Below are 18,647 nucleotides of genomic sequence, written 5' to 3' on the forward strand. Positions count from 1 at the left end.
TACCAAGAGAAAAAAATAAGTGGGCTACTGTTTGGTTGTTTTCTCTAATCCATTTACTGTTTTCATGATAGTAAAAGACACCTAATCTTAGACACAAAATAAACTCTTCAATGTTTATTTCTAGCAGGACACAGTTTTTGTTTTTTTTTTTTAAGACAAGATCTCGCTCTATCACCCAGGCTGGAGGGCAGTGGCACTATCTTGGCTCACTGCAACCTCTGCCTCCAGGGCTCAAGCCATCCTCCCACCTCAGCCTCCCAAGTATCTGTGACCACAGGCGTGGGCCACTACACCTGGCTAATTTTTGTATTTTTAGTAGAGATGGGGTTTCACCATGTTGCTCACACGGGTCTCGAACTCCTGGGCTCACGTGGTCCTCCCGCCTCAGCCTCACAGAGTGCTGAGATTACACTCATGAGCCACTGTGCCTGACCGAAACAATTTTTTTTTTTTTTTTTGAAGCGGAGTCTCGCTCTATTCCCAGGCTGGAGTGCAGTGGCGTGATCTCGGCTCACTGCAGTCTCCGCCTCCCAGGTTCAAACAATTCCCCTGCCTCAGCCTCCCAAGTAGCTGGGACTACAGGTGCGCACCACCACGCCCAGCTAATATTTTGTATTTTTAGTAGAGGCAGAGTTTCACCATGTTGGCCAGGATGGTCTCCATTTCACCATGTTGGCCAGGATGGTCTCCATCTCCTGACCTCGTGATCTACCTGCCTCGACCTCCCAAAGTGCTGGGATTACAGACATGAGCCACTGCACCCAGCCCTGAAACAATTTTGTAGTAAATGATTATGATCGTTTCTGGCCTCTGAGATCCTTGAGGGCAGAGATTATGTTTCAGTCTTTTCCACATCCCTGACACAGGGCCTGCACGCTAAATGAATACAGTTCAGTTTTTCACTGTGTGATCTCAATTAGATTCTGTGATTAATTATCTAGTCCCTTTGCTAATCTCTCTTGCTAATCTTTGAATTAGGAAGAACCTAATTTCATTCAGGTTCTTTCTGTGCCTCTTTTACATCTTCATGTACATGTTGTACTATTTCCTATATAATGTGCCATATACTGCTGCACTAAATCATGTATTTTAATTACAGTGTTAACTCTGAATATTTGTAACAGTCATTCTCATGCCAACTAGGGCTATTTATTCACATTATATTCCATATAAGCAATGCCACATACCTCCCACAGCTGTTAATCCTTTAATATTTTAAGAATTTTGAAGTTTGCTTTTCTACTTTTCACTGAATGTATTAGAAACAATTTCCATATCTAATGGACTCAGAATACTAGTAACAGTTTTTCCCAAGATTTACTTTTTTGTGTTCTTTGTATCTTAGCCAGGTATTCAACAATGAAATATTCATGGTGCTTGTACATAAGTACTATCAGAAATACTTATACATTTAAAATAACATATGGAATAATTTTGTATACTACTATATCACCAGTAAGAACATTACACAGAACAAACACTATTGATCATTTCCTAAAATCTATGTATCGATGAATGTTAGCCTTTGTTCTTGGCAGAATTTTATGTAATTTTTATAGCCTTATCTCTACAAAGAGATTATTTGCCTTGTAGAGGTTTTTGGTATAGCCATTTGTCTTGGCAGAATTTTATGTAATTTTTATAGCCTTATCTCTACAGAGAGATTATTTGCCTTGTAGAGGTTTTTGGTATAGCCATTTATCTTTAATATGTGTTATTATTACTGGACAAATAAATTGTTTAAATTTTTTTCCTCCCCTTTCTAGCATACATTTGGGATAGTACAAGAAGGCTTACTGGAAACAGGTCTAATTAGTGTTTGGTTGAAAGATAATAGAATAAAGATTCTATTAAATATAAATTCTATTATATTCTATTATAGAACTTCCAACTTAATATTCAGCTAGCATCTAGAGAATTGTTATAGGATATGAATATGGCTCGTGGCCTTTGGTTGTGGAAAATAAAGAAACTAAAACCTTTTATGATACTGTTAAGTTTAATGCACACAGTTAATAAATTAAATCAATTTAATGTCTTTGATTACTTTCATTCCCTTTGATTTTCACAACTATATACACTTGCTGTGGGATGGTATCATAAAGATACTTTAGCTGTTCCCTGATCCAGATTTTGTCATTGTTCAGCTTTTTTAAACAGTGGTATTACCACTATTTTTTTTTCCTGTCATTAAAAAAAATTTAGAGACTGAAAAGGCAAGGCTTATCCAATTACTGCTTATTGGAAGTACTGTTTCTTCCTGTAATTAAATATTTCTTTATTTTTAACTTGACTACAATTTTCAGACTGTTAGCATTGAATAAGCATTCATTATTCATTCTCTAATTTCCAAAAATTTTAGAAACATCCAATCAAAAATATTGGGATGCATTCAACTTACAGATAACATATTAGGAGAAATATATATGATAGTCAACTTCATTGAACAGTTCAAGTGGATAATGTATTGGAAATTTTATATTGTCATACTGCTTTTGTAAATCTCTAGAAAAACATCACCAAGTCAACTAAAAATCTGCCTGGGAATTGAGAATTCTCTTTTTTCCAGATAAAGACAAGGAAGATTACAATAGAAACTTAATCTCATAGCTCAGGTCTCTATGCCATACTTGACAAATTTTATCAATATGACTTTAGTTAGAAATAATTTGCAATGAAAATTGTGATGTTCTGAGCATCTTTTAAAATGTACATTAACAAAACAGTATTCAGAAACAAAGCTAAACCGGAAGCCTGAGAAGAAACAGTTATGGTTGGACATGAAATTTAGTAACAGACTTTCAGTAAATCATGTCAAATTGGGAAATTTACCAAATATCCTATTTTTCTTCATCTGATGAAAAACAGATTTATTCTAAGTGACATAGAGTTCCTGGCATCAAACTTTTGGGGTAACTTATCACTCCTAAATAATGTTCCTAACTGTGTTTTTATACTAGTTTAAAACACTTTCATAAGGTAGTATAAGGTTTATCTAATAGTTATTTCCATTTTAGGTTTGTATCCCTATACAGAGGACCATGTCATACATACAAAGTACAAAGACTTAATGAGTCAACATCCTATAAATTCTGTATTCAAGCTTGTAATGAAGCTGGGGAAGGTCCCCTCTCCCAAGAATATATTTTCACTACTCCAAAATCTGTCCCAGCTGCCTTGAAAGGTAAGTTATACATCCTGAACTTATTTTCTTTTATAATAAATTACTTTTTAATGTATTTTCATAAATGCTTTGTTTACTAATATTAAAATTTAGCATCCAGTATATGTCCACCAATTATACAAAATCATATAGGCAAGCCCAACTCTACTGAGAGTTCCACTCAATAATAAAAGCTGTTTTATCTGGCACGTTCATATTCAGACAAGTACTGGCTTTTGTCACTGATGTTTTTAATAATGTAGCATAAAAATACTAAATTGAATAGGTAGGCCGGTTTTCTAATGAGGTCATTTGCTTAAAGAAAAAAATCACAAACTCTGGTTGTTTAAACGTTTTGAGTTATTGATATTACATTCATTTGGATTTCAGAAGGAAATCTTGGTCATCTGTTAAGCAAAACAAATTCTTCATTAATGCGGGTTTTTCAGTCAGTTTTACACGCACATGTACACATATTTACACACATTTGTATATACATTTATCTTTTAATTTTAGAGGGATTCTTATTTTAAAGTGACTCTAGCAAGGGCTGCACTCTATTTTTAGCTGAAAAGTCTATAAAGTTAATTGCTCTGAAGACTAATCACAGAGACTTCTAGGACCATATCCTAGATCGTGTACCTATCATTTGTTAAACAGCAGAACTCTTCTTGAATAGTCTTACTAATAATATTGAGAGTTTCACTGAGTCATTTTTCTGTTTGCTCATCAAGTTTAGTGTCTCTTAGCTTTAAGAAGAGTGCTGACTATAAGCAGGGCACAGTGGCTCACACCTGTAAGCCCAGTGCTTTGGGAGACTGAAGTGGGAGGCTCACTTAAGGCCAGGAGTATTGAGACCAACCTGGGCAACATAGTGAGACCCGCCTCTCTACAAAAGAAATTTGAGTTAGCTGGGCATGGTAGCATGTGCCTGTGTGTGTAACTGCACAGGAGGCTGAGGCTGCATTGAGCTATGATCGCACCACTGTTCTCCAGGCTGGGTGACAGAGTGAGATCCCATATCTTAGAATACAAGAGTGCTGATTTTAACCTCTTTGGATGCAAATTTCAAAAATTCATGATACTTATTTCAAGTTTATAAGTGGAGTTTAAATATTTGTTGATTTTTATTAAAACAAGTATCTGCATGATGTACCAAATTAAAAATCAAGTGGAACAGATTTTATTTATATTTGTTTCCTACAGCCCCCAAAATAGAGAAAGTAAATGATCACATTTGTGAAATTACATGGGAGTGTTTACAGCCAATGAAAGGTGATCCAGTTATTTACAGTCTTCAAGTTATGTTAGGAAAAGATTCAGAATTCAAACAGGTATGTACCAAGATATTAATGTGTTGATGCATATTTTTACCCTTTTTTAATTTTTATGTATTTTTAATGTAAGATTTGGACATCTTTACCTTTCTAATTCATAAACATTTATTCAGTATATATTATGTTCTAGAGATCTCAAGATTCCAAATCTTTTCAGTATGAACTACACTTGAACAGATTATTCATTTATATGATAAATATTCATTGAATTCTGTGCTAGGCAGTCAGTATATAGCACTGAACAAAAAGTCCCTTGCCTCCATGGAGCTTACTTACATTCTAGTGGAAAAGAAGACACTATAAGCAAGTAAACATGCCAATATATTGTCAGATATAAGTGCAATGGAGAAAAAACAAAACTGGATAAAAGAAATAGGGAGTAGTGGAGGGGGAGGGCACTGAGTGTTATTTCATTTGGGGCACTCAGCTGGCATTTCAGCATGGCCCAGAGGAGATGACTATGGAGAGAAGAGTGTTCCAAGAAGATGTGCTGAGGCAGGAACATGCTTATTAAATCTGATGAACATAAAGGAGCCAATATGACTGGGATGGAGAGAGCAAAGGGAAAAGTTGATAAGGTCAGGTAGTTAATCCTAAGGGGCCTATAGGTGGTATGGAGTGATGTAAGGCGTAATAGGCCATACTGTGGCTTTTACTCGACGTGAAATGAGAAGACAGTGGAGGATTTTGACCAGGGTATTCACGTGATCAGACACAAGGTTGTTTTGACTATAGTGTTGAAACTACAGTAGGACAAGGGTAGAACTAGAAAGACTAATGAGGCTTTTACAATAATAGTATTAATAATAGTCATAATGCAGTGCTGTAAATATGACATTAGGCATGAAGTTATAATGGAAACCTAGAGAATTGTCACCTTCCTAGCCAAGAGGTTTCAAAGATAGTTTTCTGGTAAAGCTGGAATAGCAGTGAGATAGAGTGGAGAGTTGCCAATGTTTGTTACAACTTTTATAAAGAATAAGCTTTTATGCCACTCCAAAGACTAATTAAATACCTATACATTTCATCTGATTTTCCCTTTTTGCTGGAACCTTCTTAATTTTGAGGGCTTTTAAGATGGGTTGTTTTCATTGTGTCTTGTATTTTCCTCTTCCACTAAAAAAAAGATCCTTCATTTGTTTTATTCCAGTATTGTCCTGTTGTAACTACTATATGTAATATCTTAACTGAAATTACAAAAGATCCAAAGAGTCAGATTAAATCTGGCATGCGATTGTTTTTCTTTATTAAGCCATCTGCAAATTGACATGATAATTAGATTTGAAATGTAATTTACAGATAAGTAGGTTTCTTTCTAAGGAGGAAGCAAAATTAATATTAAAGAAAATATAATTGTATTACACATTTAAAGGAAATAGGGACTCCACATTTGAGTAGTATATGAATAAGCTTGAGGCTTGTTTGAATGACTTTTCTTGGGTGTATAAACCTTCTGAAATTAGCTTGAGCAAGTTAATCTGTTTTCTTCAGTCCTGTATCTACAGCCACCTGTGTCTCTTCCTGCTTAGAGGTCTTCCCACATCTGAAATACAAAATTGAAAACTTGATCCCATCATCTTCCCTCCCAATATCTCCTCTCCAACATCTTTACTTCATCAGTGTCATAGACACCAATATCATCTTGGTCTCCAAGCTTTAAATTCTTAGATGAATTTTTTTTTCCTATCAACTCTTAATCAGAATTTGTTTCTAAATCCATAAAACTACATCAGGGCCTCATCACTTTTTACATGTACATCAAGAGTCCCTGTCCTACTCAGCTCCCATCAGTCCTTCACACAGCCTCACGATTAGGATTCCATAAACACTGTTTTAATGTCATACACCTACAGTGGTCCCTTTTGAATTAACCTAAATTTCCAACTAGTGTAATTAATGTATTCTTCCTCTCTGTACCAGATCTCTTATCACCCTCATGCCATTTGTTGAGGTTTTTCTTTCTTAACCTAATACTGCCGGGCCCATGGAATGGTATTTATGAAGACACATGGAAAATATAAAGACAAAAATCATCCATTATATCCATAAGACAAATACATATTTTTAATTTTTACTAAATTTACTTCAGTGTTATGTATACAATTTTACACTACTTTCTCATAAAACATTCTGGTTTAAGTGAATTCTTTTACAGGTTGAAGCATCCCAAATAAAGTCCAAAATTCAAAATGTTCCACCCAAAATCTGAAACTTTTTGAGGATTGATATGACACTCAAAGGAAATGCTCATTGGAGCATTTCCAATTTCAGATTTTTGGATTTGGAATGCTCAATTAGTAAATATGCAACTATTCCAAAATCAAAAAAATTGAAATGCTTCTGATTCCAAGCATTTCATATAAGGGATACCCAACCTGTACCATCTCCCAAACATGGATCATTTCTACATTCTCTTCCCTGAAACATTATGCATCCTTAGAACTAATGCATAGTCACCATTTTCTTTCAGATTTATCTTAAAGCTTCTTTCAGTAAGTTCCTTTATATATTGTTATCAGCATCCACATTTTTATTGCCAATAATTCACTAATTTAATGGCCTTTTATTAAGTACCTACTATATGCTGGATTCTGGAGATAGAAAAATGAGACAGAGATCTTACTTTACTTTGAGAGCAAAGCAGTATGTAAAAATTTAGATTTACACCACAGGTACAATTGAGGCAGCTAAAAGTACTTGAAAGCCCCCATGTGTTGGTTCCTCTGACTTGTAGCCCACCAACTAACTGGAGAAACACAAGTCATTTAACCCTATGAGCCTTGGTTTTCTCAATTACAGAATGAGTGGTAGGGGGTTGCTCATTATTGGAAATGATAGCTCCTACAGATTGAGCAGTGACTGCATGCTGAGCACTGCGCTAAGTGCTTTAACAAGCATTAGTTCATTTCATCCTCATAATTATCATACATGTTAACTACTAGTATGCCTATTGTACTAAGATAGTTGGTCTAAAATCACATCTGGAGTGTGAAGTGGTAGAGCAGACCTTGGATGCCAGGGGTGAACAGTTCTAGTATATAGCTTCTTAACCCATTTATGCTTAGTGTTCCATTATTGGAACACTAAGCTTGTGGTAGTTATTTATATCCAACTGATCAAGGTTATTGCCAAGGTCTGATTTTTCACAAAAAAATTGCAACCTCTGGCATAAACAGGTTAATTACTAGCACATTCCCCTGAAAATCCATGGAATTTAATTATTTTTATTTCCCTTGTAAGGCATGGCAGAGGAGGTCCTATTCTCTGATTCTAAGTGATCTCACCTCTCTGGTTTATACAGTGATTTACCATAGGCACCTATAGAAAGCTCCCCTTATTCATTTCCCATTTCATTCTACAGATATGTTTGAAATTATATGGAAATTTATCAGTTATACAAAGACATAATGGGGGAAGCAAAAGTAGACACTATCCCTTCTTTGATGGAATGATTTCATGGAAAAATGACTTCTTACATTTGAGAAAAGCAGGAAAATGCTTGAGGACTGATTTTGCTTGTTCTCTAGCACTCCTTAACTCATCTGTGAACCGTATAAGGGTAGATCTCACATCCTCGCTTTTGAAATTTCTCTTGCCCCTATGCAACAAACAGATAAGTACTTTAATGGATAGGTATTTTTAACATGTCATTTAAAAGATAAAATCAATGGCATTCACTGGCTTTCACATCAAAAACAATTCTAACACCAGCCAGTTTTAACACATTTTCTGTCCAGCCTTCACACGTAATTCTTCCTTCTAATATTTCATTAACAGATTTACAAAGGTCCCGACTCTTCCTTCCGGTATTCCAGCCTTCAGCTGAACTGTGAATATCGCTTCCGTGTATGTGCCATTCGCCAGTGCCAAGACTCTCTGGGACACCAGGACCTCGTAGGTCCCTACAGCACCACAGTGCTCTTCATCTCTCAGAGGACTGAACCACCAGCCAGCACCAACAGAGACACTGTGGAAAGCACAAGGACCCGACGGGCACTGAGTGACGAGCAGTGTGCTGCCGTCATCCTTGTGCTGTTTGCTTTCTTTTCCATTTTGATTGCCTTTATCATTCAGTACTTTGTAATCAAGTGAAAATATAACTTTATTTTTTAACTCTATTACATTTTATTTTGTCATGTACTAAAATTATTTCTGTATTGCTTTTATAAAAAACAGTGGCATTTAGCACTGGCATTGAGACTATATAGCACATCATTTTTGCCATTTCAGTGCTTATATGGTTAGGTAGAGGCTGGCACTTTATTAGAATGCAAGCCACAAAAGTATCAATTTTGGTTTTTTTGTTAGGGTGGGTCTTCTTTTTTTCTTTCCCTCTCTCTTTTTTTAACATGCCTTCTTATAGAAAAACTTTCTAAGAGGCAACAATTTAGAATGGATATTTTGACCAATCGGCATGAGTGTAACAGTGATAACCTGATCTATTTGTTTTAAAGATTATTACCAAGTGAAAAATTCAGAATGAATAGAATTTACACTAACATGCTATATAAAATGTTAAAGTCTGATGCTGTGAAAGCAATCTAGTGCTATATTTCTACCTCCTCATTTGTCTTAATTATTTGGTAAGTGGGATTATGATGAGTAACTGGAGGGGCTTAGAAACAAAAACTGGATTAAAGAGTATACATGAAGAAAAGCTTCTTTGATAAATGTGGAGTTCTTCATTATAAATATATATTCATGAATTCACAGATAAGTACTTAAAGAACAGACAGTTTACTTGGCCTAAAAATATTTTGATGTTTACTCAAAAAGTACCTCTTCAGGTCTTGAGAACATGGAAAAGAACTGAGTGCTTTTAAATACTTTTTAAAAAGTAATCATAAAAGTAAATTGAATTTCAAACCCATTTGGCTTCTGTTTTGTGAACCTTTGAACTATATGTACGTGTATAAGGGTATACACGTACATATATGGCATATAACAAGTGTACACATACACACATAACAAGTGTAGAAATATATATTACACACATACACTCACTCTGTCTGGTATAGGCTAATTTTGAAGAACTCCCATAAGTTTCTGCTGCTTCTCCCATAACTGCTGCCACCACCATCAGAATTCATAATCAAACCTAACCTTTTTGTTTGGGGCACCAAATCTGAAGACAAAATTAATTTGCACCAGTAAACTTCAAGCTGCTTTCTTTCTTGAAAACTAAACGTTTAGTGTATAATGTCTGTTTGGATGCTGTTCCAAATTGTTGATTGCATGTGGTTAATGTTGCATTAGAGCACTTTGCAATTGCATAATTCATTAATGTTTTGTGAGCTTGCATTTGTGAGTTATTGGATGATCAGACTGAATTTTGTCAAGTATCACGTTGTACATCTTGCCTAGATGTCGATGACTGCCAGTAATAATACAGTTTATAATGAAACTATCTACAGTTCTTGTTTTAGCACATCTGTTATCCGTAAAACACCTGTAACTAGCTTTTTTAATTTATTATTTGAATTTTAGGATAGCAAATCACTAATTTTTAGTTGCTGAGGTTGGCATTTTAGTGATTATTAAGCACTTCTGTCAGTCTTTGAAAAAAGAACGTACGTTTTGTGCTTTGAAGATCTCTGAAGAATTTCTTTTATAATAGAATGGGCATGTATTGTAACAGTTTTATGTCAAATGATCTGTGCTGTAGAAAAACATTAACCCTTGTTCAAAAAAGAAATGGATAAACTTGGCCTAAGTGGTAAGAATGACCTGTCACTATAATATACTGTATGTTTACATTTTATTTAAATTTAATCTCTTATGTATAGGGTGATAACCTTCCCCAAAAACAACAGTGATTGCGATTGTTTTCTAGAAACTTCTTTAAAGTGCCACATTTGGCAGTACAAATGAGTCTGAGTGTAATAGCCCAGAGATTTATATATAGTTGAATGTCTAAAATGGTAAAATGTGCCACTGTGTCAAGTTACAGTGGCTTATGTTTTTCATAGTAATTCAAATGAACCTCCTATTTTTGATAGTAAATGTCATTTAATAGTATACTTGCCATTTGAGCCTCACTGCAAAATTAGTGCAGAGGAGAAAACAATTTTTAATGTAATCTTGATTTTACCTCATATACTGTACATTCCAAAAACTCTAAACTTTTTAAAGATTATAGATACACTACCAAACATATCACCTTAAAATTGTATAAGGCTGAATGAACTTCATACAAATGAAAAAAAAAACTCATAAAAACACATAAACTATGTAGCAAAAGTATCTGTAAAATCCATGGAAAATAAAAGTTGTATCATTCTTTTTGAGATGTTTATTCATATATATTCATTATTTGCTACCTGTTTAAGAAAATGAAATGTTATAGTCTCCCCCTTCCAATGAGCTTAAAACATTTTTCCCAACAGTATACAAATCTTCAACATGAGAGGATATATATTTATTATATAAAGCCCAGTAAAGAATGAAATTAGAAGTTTTATCCTAGTGACTTGATTTTGTGCAACTCATGAAATATCTTACTTCCTTTCCATATATAAAGAATACAGTGAGTCTAAGGTAAACTTCCCAGTGGGAAGAAAATCCCTAACCTTGCCTTTCCCACATCCCTATTTTCTAGTACCTTCTTTCACCCACCACCGGAGGCCCAGAACCTTCCTGTTAGTGGCACTGCCGGGTCTGCCTTCCACCAGAAAATCCAACATTCTCTCACTCATCCCCCATTAAAATTTCCATCCCAAGGACTTCCTCCTGGGGATGGACACTCAGTGCCTTTTTTTTTTTCTTTTTTTAATGGGTAAGCTAGTAGATTTTATGTTACAAATATTTTACCACCATAAAAAAAAATCATTGAAAAATTCACTGAAGAAGCCAATATGGAAAGAGGAGAACTCAATGTTTAAAATAAAGCCAACTTTTTTTTTTTATTCAAGAGATAAGTACATAGCTTCAAGGTCTAGGTTGAGGACAATCATTATGAGTCCTATTAAAGGACAACCAGTTTTAATAACACTGTCAGGCAAGCTACCATGTAGCTCTCCTTCACTCCAGGCTTAGCTCTTCCAGACTTCCCAGTACTGATGAAGGATCATGTTTTTGTTCAGCTTTGCCCAGTGCTGTCATTCATAATAGATAAATGAAAAGTCCCAGAAACCTGTTGTGTTTGGGAAGGTTTTCTTTTGTTCCAGGCTTCAGTGGTTAATATGCTTGACAAATTTCAGAGTCTCTATCTCTGGAGACCAATGCCAAAGAATTGCTTTCTGGATTCACCGTTAGCAGCTCTTCATCTTCATCTTTGGCAGTGTAAGAAGTAAAACCACCATATTCTGGCTCCCAGCCTTCACAGCCACAGTGGAGAATTAAGTCTAGGGCAAAATCAGCCTTGCCATGGTCACGAATTAAAAGTGTGGTGACCAGTCTTTCAACGCCTCAGTTCCCTTTGGCATGTGGGAACACCTGATTCATTCTTTGTTTCGTTTTCCTCTGACTCTGGGTCTGTCTGGTCATGGCTCTGTTGGCGTTGATGCTGATGGCTGCCTGATTATTCTCTGGCTCAGGAGGGCTATGGCCAGTCCCTTCCTCAGTTCTATCGGCAGCAGAGGCTGCTGCTTTCTCTTTTTTGTCATCCGTCTCATCTTCCGAAGGAGCCAAGAAGTGAAGCTTCAGGCCTGTCAAGTTGGTGAGCAGCAAGAATAGTGCCTCAGAGCAAAATGCCTTCATGCACTCCTTCAATATATTAGGAAGCTTACTCGCCTCAGCTTTCTCATAAAATCTTTTGTTGGCCAAGCACGGTGGCTCACGCCTATAATCCTAGTACTTTGGAAGGCCGAGGTAGGCAGGTCACCTGAGGTCAGTAGTTCAAGACTAGCCTGGTCAATATGGTGAAACCCCTGTCTCTACTAAAATAGAAAAATTAGCTGGGCATGATGCCAGGTGTCTATAATCCTAGCTACTCGGGAGGCTGAGACGGGAGAATTGCTTGAACCCAGGAAACAGTGGTTGCAGTAAGCCAAGATTAAAAAAAAAAAAAAAACCTTAGGGGGACCTCAGCTGCCCTCTTCCACATCTCCATTCTCCAAGGCCTCACAGACGTTTGCAAGTTTTTCAGGCTTAAGAAATTTCTTAGGAAAATTTCAGAACTTTCATCAAACTCTTCTTGAGTTTCAACTTGGTAATCCATGTCTGGATAAGTAAGGTTGATCCAATCAAACAAAATTTCATGTTCTTGTGGGGTGTGAGGGCTCCAAGGTATGAGAGGGTTCAAAGTAGTTGGGAGGCCTAGTCAGTGAAGGACCATGAAACCAGCCACTTACAGACAAACGTGACTTCAGACAGGACTTCAGACACCTGGTGAAAGGACACTGCAGATCAAAGAAAACCAGTTTGTTCCATAAAGGGATAAGAGACTTGACAATCTGCTTTGGCTGAAAGTGTTCATCAATGTTGTACAGGTCCAGGGTACCCCCCAGGCTCCTGTCCCAGGAAAGAACCAGGTACAGGATAAAGGCGATCCAGTGACCTTCTAGCTCATCATCATGGCACAGCAGGGCATCAGTGAATTCATATTTAGCACAGGACACATCAATGGTTGGTTCCCAGTAAATTTTAGAAATACCAGAAAGCCAGGACCAGAAATCTTCAAACAGAATTTTCCTTAAAGGAGAGATGTGAGGCCTTCTTCTTTAAATCATCAGACTGCTGGAACTTATATAAATTATTATACTTGTCATGGAAATCCAAGTTCATAAGTTCCTTCTGAAGCCCTTCCAAGAAGTCGTCTTTGGATGAAGTTTGGGATCACGCAGTGAAGAAAGGGGTCCATGTCCCTGACAATGGCTTCGTAGCTGAATGGTGTCCCACAGCTCCAGGCCTCAACCATCTGCTGTTTCAAGGTTTCCTCCATGACAGCATCCGAAAATTCCACCATCACCTCCTTCTTTCCCTTTTTTCCCACCCGGGTCCGGCCGGGCTCCACTGGCCATTTCCCACTCATCTCCTCACAAGGTACAAAGCCATGCCGCATGACTCAGTGCTTTTAAAATCCATGTAGATCTCTTAATTGCCACAACTCCAAGTACCATGATAGAGTTCAAAATGTTGGGCTGGGGAAGGAGAGTCTGGAAATAGGAACATCACAGAAGCAGCTAAGCATGAGTCCAGTTTGAGTAGGGTATAATACTGATTTGACAGTATGATTGCAAGTCACCTCTTTTTTCTTCTGTAGATTGGAAATAGGAGTCTTATGCATCCTGTTTGAGCATTCCATGGGTTGGTTTCCAACACAAATCCCTTGCATCTCACCATTATAAGATTATTTCTGCAGGAAGATTCCATTGACATGGTAGCTCAAGGAGGCAAACAGGCTTCAAAAGAAAATAGGCTGGGTGTGGTGGCTCATGCCTGTAATCTCAGCACTTTGGAAGGCCAAGGTGGGCAGATCACAAGGTCAGGAGTTTGAGACCAGTCTGGCTAACATGGTGAAACTCCGTCTCTACTAAAAATACAAAAATTAGCTGGGCATGGTGGTGCACAACTGTAATTCCAGTTACTCAGGAGGCTGAAGCAGGAGAATCGTTTGAACCTGGGAGGCGGAGGTTGCAATGAGCCAAGATCGTGCCACTGCACTCCAGCCTGGATGACAGAGCGAGACTCCATCTCAAAAAAAAAAAAAAAAAAAAAAGGAAAGAGTTCCCCCAAACTTAAGCAGTGATTCTGTAACCTAACTCCCATCATCAAAAAAGATGATGCCTCATGTTTTTAGAGAGTTTTTAAGTATTCTATTTTCATATACATTTTGTAAGTACATGCCCTTGAGAATGTGTATCCCTTTCGTTTATTTATCATTTTCTCTCTGATGCTCCTAAGGTGGGAGAAAAAACTTGGCAGAAAAAAGAAAATCAACAAAAGAACCAAGATTTCAACAAGGTGGTCATCAAATTCTGTGTCCAGAGTGGCGCCTTCAAATGTTTAGATGCTATAATGGCTATTTTTTGTCTCATAAACAGGGCGATTGTGCCATTTCTACTTACTATGGGCAATTTGCCAAGAGAAAAGGGTTTCAAAACTGAACAGATTTTGAAGCCATGTGGCCCATTCAAATCATTATGGCTAGGATCTGTCGACCATTTAATGTGTCCTAAGCATTATGTTCAGTTCTTTACCTTGGGCATCTCATACAGCCCTCTTAATTGCTCTAGTAAGCATTATCTGCAGCACAGAGAAGTCAAGCACTCTGCTACAGATCTCATGGCTAATAAATGATGAAGCTGGGGTTTGATCCAGGTCTCGTGCTCCCACATTTGACCACTATCCTCTGCTGTCTGGCCCAAAATTTATAAACTCTAGGAAATCAAAATTAATTTTAATTGACTTTAATAGTGCGTTTATGATAGCATTTATTGATTGAGTACCACCTGTTTGCTAGGCAAGGTGCTAAGCACTTCCTCGTATGCAAAACAAGACACACCCCTCTAAGGATTGAACAGAAAGAAATCAGATGAGAAGAATCTGGTATAAGCATAACAGACTAAATGAGAAACCCTAATTTCTTTCCTCTTGAATTTCATCCCCTGATACTTTTACTACCATTTTGAGCCCACAGTCAGTCCTTAAGGATAGCCCGTCTTAAATATTCATCCAAGGATGAAAATGCTGTTTTTGCCACTTACCACAACTAAGACATGCTGACGTGTTCAAAAATGAATATAGCTACCATGTGGACCAACCTCAAAAACACGCTACGATGAAGGAAGCCAGACACAGAAAGTCACATATTATACAATTCCATTTGTATTAAATATCCAGAATGAGTAAATCCATAGAGACAGATTAGTGGATGCCAGGGCTGGAGGAAGGAGGAAATGGGGAGTAACTGCTCAGTGGGTGCTGGGTTGATGGAAATTCTTAGGAGCCAGACAGAGGTAGTGGTTGCACAACTCTGAAGGCACTAAATGCCAGTAAGTTTGTCACTTCAGAATGGTTAATTTTATGTGAATTTCACCTGAATTGTTTAAGAAGGGAATATAAAACCTATAAACTGATAACAGGTAACATAAGACTAGAGAATCCTGGGCATCAAGTCCATAAAACTGACGTAGTCAATAAGTTCATTTTGCTAAGGACAGAGGCCAACTTGTCTCTTTTTTCTCAAACTCCCACACCTCCCAGGATGCTACCACTCCTTTCAGCCTGTGACATGTGCCTGGCTTACAACTGAATATTTGATGGATGTCTTTGAGTGTGATTAAACAGTTTGGCCTGCCCACACCCAAGTTATCAGCTCTATCTCATTCTTAATCCTTCTAGGATGACACAGAGGTCTTAAAGAAGAAATTACCTTTTCAGTTTCACAGTTTATCAATGGCAGCAGCTGCACAGTAAGAATGTTCATATGCAGTAGTATAAGGCCTATAACCTCTTCCCACCCATGCTTCCAAGGGCTTGCTCCCTCTCCACCATCCCCCTTGGTAATTGTTGCCACGCTGAGCCTGTCTGTCTCTCAGGAGAAACTGGGGCTAACAGAAAAACTGCTAAAGCAACAGCCACAGAGTAATAGGAATCTGCACTCCACAAAAGTCTTGCCTGAATTTGCCCTGCCATGTCCCTGCTGTGTAAAGAGAAAACCTAGGAAAGACCGAGACCCTGGTCAATGTGGTGGCCAGGTCCTGGCGGTGAGATTGGGAAATAGCTGGCCTTGAACTTCTCTGCCAGGGGCTCCCTTCCAGGGTCAGCTTTGCTATCTCTGCATTTTACTAAAGATACCATTTCCTGGTGCCTGGGGTCTAGAGGACCCAGTGGGTCATGTGAATGAGGAAGGGGCTGAGTGTGAAGCCACAGATGCCTTTTGTGTGGTGACAGCTGTGGGGTGCCTGCAGAGTGGCACCAGCCTACAGGCTGCAGGTGGCGGCCTTTGGAGAACATGAGCTCAGAGCTGCCACAGCTTCCAGTTTTGCAAGACAATGCTTCCTTCTCAAACTCCCACACCTCCCTGGATGTTACCACTCCTCTCAGCCTGCGGCATGTGCCTGGTTTACAACAATATTTTATGGATGTCCTTGGGAGCTATTAAAGAATTTGGTCTGGGCCGGGCGCGGTGGCTCACGCTTGTAATCCCAGCACTTTGGGAGGCCGAGGCAGGCGGATCACGAGGTCAGGAGATCGAGACCACGGTGAAACCCCGTTTCTACTAAAAATACAAAAATTAGCCGGGCGTGGTGGCGGGCGCCTGTAGTCCCAGCTACTTGGAGAGGCTGAGGCAGGAGAATGGCGTGAACCCGGGAGGCGGAGCTTGCAGTGAGCCGAGATTGCGCCACTGCACTCCAGCCTGGGTGACAGAGCAAGACTCCGTCTCAAAAAAAAAAAAAAAAAAAAAAAGAATTTGGTCTGTCCAGGCCCAAGATATCATGCTGACAATCCGGAACTTTACATGAAATTTCCCAATTGTAAAAGGTTGGTTCAAAACATTATGAAATGGCCAGTCTCGATGGCTCACACCTGTATTCCCAGCACTTTGGGAGGCAGAGGAGGGTGGATCACTTGAGCCCAGGAGTTCAAGAGCAGCCTGGGCAATCTAGGGAGATCCCCATCTCTACAAACTTCATGCCTTGCTCTTACGTGGGGAAAAGAGTGTAAAGCCTGTGGAGTGTTCACAAGTTTCCATAAGTAAACTATTATACAAGTTATGGATCTATTTTAATGCTCCTCACAACTTTCCAGATTCTTCAATTTGCCCATAAAATCTGATTTCTGAGATACAAACTGGAAGACATTTTCCTAGCAGAATCCAGATCATAACCTAGCATTCTCTGCAGCTGGTGGTGCTATGGTCTATATAGCAAGAGGCCACCCAGCACAGTGGTTATGCCCATGGACTCTGGAAGTGGACAGCACCACCCTTCCTGGCTGTCCCAGTGATCTGGGGTCACTTCTCTGTGCTTTGCTCTTCTCATCTCTAACATAGAGATACTAAAAGAACCTCCTGCCTTGGACTGCTGTGGAGGATTAAATGCATTCAGATATGAAAGTACTTGGAACAGTGCCTTGCACACAGCAAGCATTAGCTTTATATTCACCCAGACCATCCCTTTATATTCATCAAAAGCCAACCAGTGAGGCCTCCAGCCCGAGGCCAAGAGCCTATTGATGACACCAACCTCTTGCCTCTGGGGACGCAGGCCATAGCCGGGCCAAACCTAGACCCACCCTTGCCCCACATGAGTTACAGGCAGAGAGGTACTCAAAGAGTAAAGAAGAGAGATGCCCATGCTCCCGGTCTACTGAGAACTTCCTCTTCCTCTCACTAGATGAACTATGAAGTCAGGAAGCTGGTGAATGTCTACAGAAACACAAAGTAGAAAACAGATCTGGTCCTATTCCTTCCTAAAACATTGAATGCCAACTCATCATAAGAGCTCAGATATGTCCTAAGGGCCAAGTTATGTTTGAACCTCAGCGTAGCAATGTTATCAAAAAAGCCCGCTGGGTCTCCACCTCTCCATATCAGTATTCTGTCTTAAGCTGAAGTATCAGTGACTACTTACTGAGCACCCACTACAATCAGAGCACTGTTTTAATGGCTAGGAATTGTAAAGAAAACAATGGTACCTGGTTCTGCAGAAGCTCATTCATTCTCCAAGTTAACAAATATTTATTAAATTCTCACTTTGTGCCAGGCACTAAGGAAACAGCAGTGAACACAGTAGATGATTAAAGCCCTGCCTTCTGGTGCACATAATGTTGGGAGATAGAGATAGATAATAAACAAATAGCTAAGTAAATTAAATAGCATGTCAGTTGATAATAAGCAATATGGAGAAAATACAATAGAGAGAGGGAGTGCCTGAATGGAGGTGAGTAATTCACAACAGCCAGGATACTGACTGCAGATGCAGTGAGCCTGCCTCAGTGCCACCATGGTGGGTGTGGAAGGGAATAAGGGAGCCTTCAGCAGAGGCTGGGGTAGTCCATCAGGCCAAGGAGCAAATGGGAAAAACCAAAGAGACTCAGGGATTCACAGCCCATGAGAGCCATGGGGAAGATGTCAAGTGCTCCTGAAAGCATCATGAGTCCAAGAAAGAAGCCACCTCTTCACTAGCCACAGGCCCCTGCGCCCAAGGCTAGCAGAGCCACTGGTGACCAAGCAGGAAGGGGACATGGAACTGGAGTCTAGC

At 38.7% G+C, this 18,647-nt stretch overlaps 1 protein-coding gene, 1 long non-coding RNA gene and 1 pseudogene across 4 annotated transcripts in view; 1 reads left to right on the forward strand and 2 right to left on the reverse strand.

Annotated features, from left to right (window-relative positions):
• FNDC3A (fibronectin type III domain containing 3A) overlaps positions 1-10,787 on the forward strand; it is a 231,509-nt gene extending 220,722 nt beyond the window's left edge. For all 3 annotated transcript variants that reach the window (XM_055244290.2, XM_055244289.2, XM_055244291.2), the window contains 3 exons: positions 3,018-3,184; positions 4,370-4,497; positions 8,278-10,787. In XM_055244290.2, the coding sequence (XP_055100265.1) occupies positions 3,018-3,184; positions 4,370-4,497; positions 8,278-8,592 (610 nt within the window). In that variant the 3' untranslated portion in view covers positions 8,593-10,787. The remainder of the gene's footprint in view (positions 1-3,017; positions 3,185-4,369; positions 4,498-8,277) is intronic.
• LOC134732660 (uncharacterized) overlaps positions 5,684-18,647 on the reverse strand; it is a 45,086-nt gene continuing 32,122 nt past the window's right edge. The window contains exons 2-3 of the long non-coding RNA XR_010116057.1: positions 7,977-8,098; positions 5,684-6,043 (exon numbers count right to left, since the gene is read on the reverse strand). This is a non-coding gene — a long non-coding RNA (uncharacterized lncRNA). The remainder of the gene's footprint in view (positions 6,044-7,976; positions 8,099-18,647) is intronic.
• On the reverse strand, positions 11,400-14,017 carry LOC129463608 (prolyl 3-hydroxylase OGFOD1-like; annotated as a pseudogene).

This window comes from Symphalangus syndactylus, chromosome 15 (assembly GCF_028878055.3).
Source record: "Symphalangus syndactylus isolate Jambi chromosome 15, NHGRI_mSymSyn1-v2.1_pri, whole genome shotgun sequence".
NCBI classification, from domain to species: domain Eukaryota; kingdom Metazoa; phylum Chordata; class Mammalia; order Primates; family Hylobatidae; genus Symphalangus; species Symphalangus syndactylus.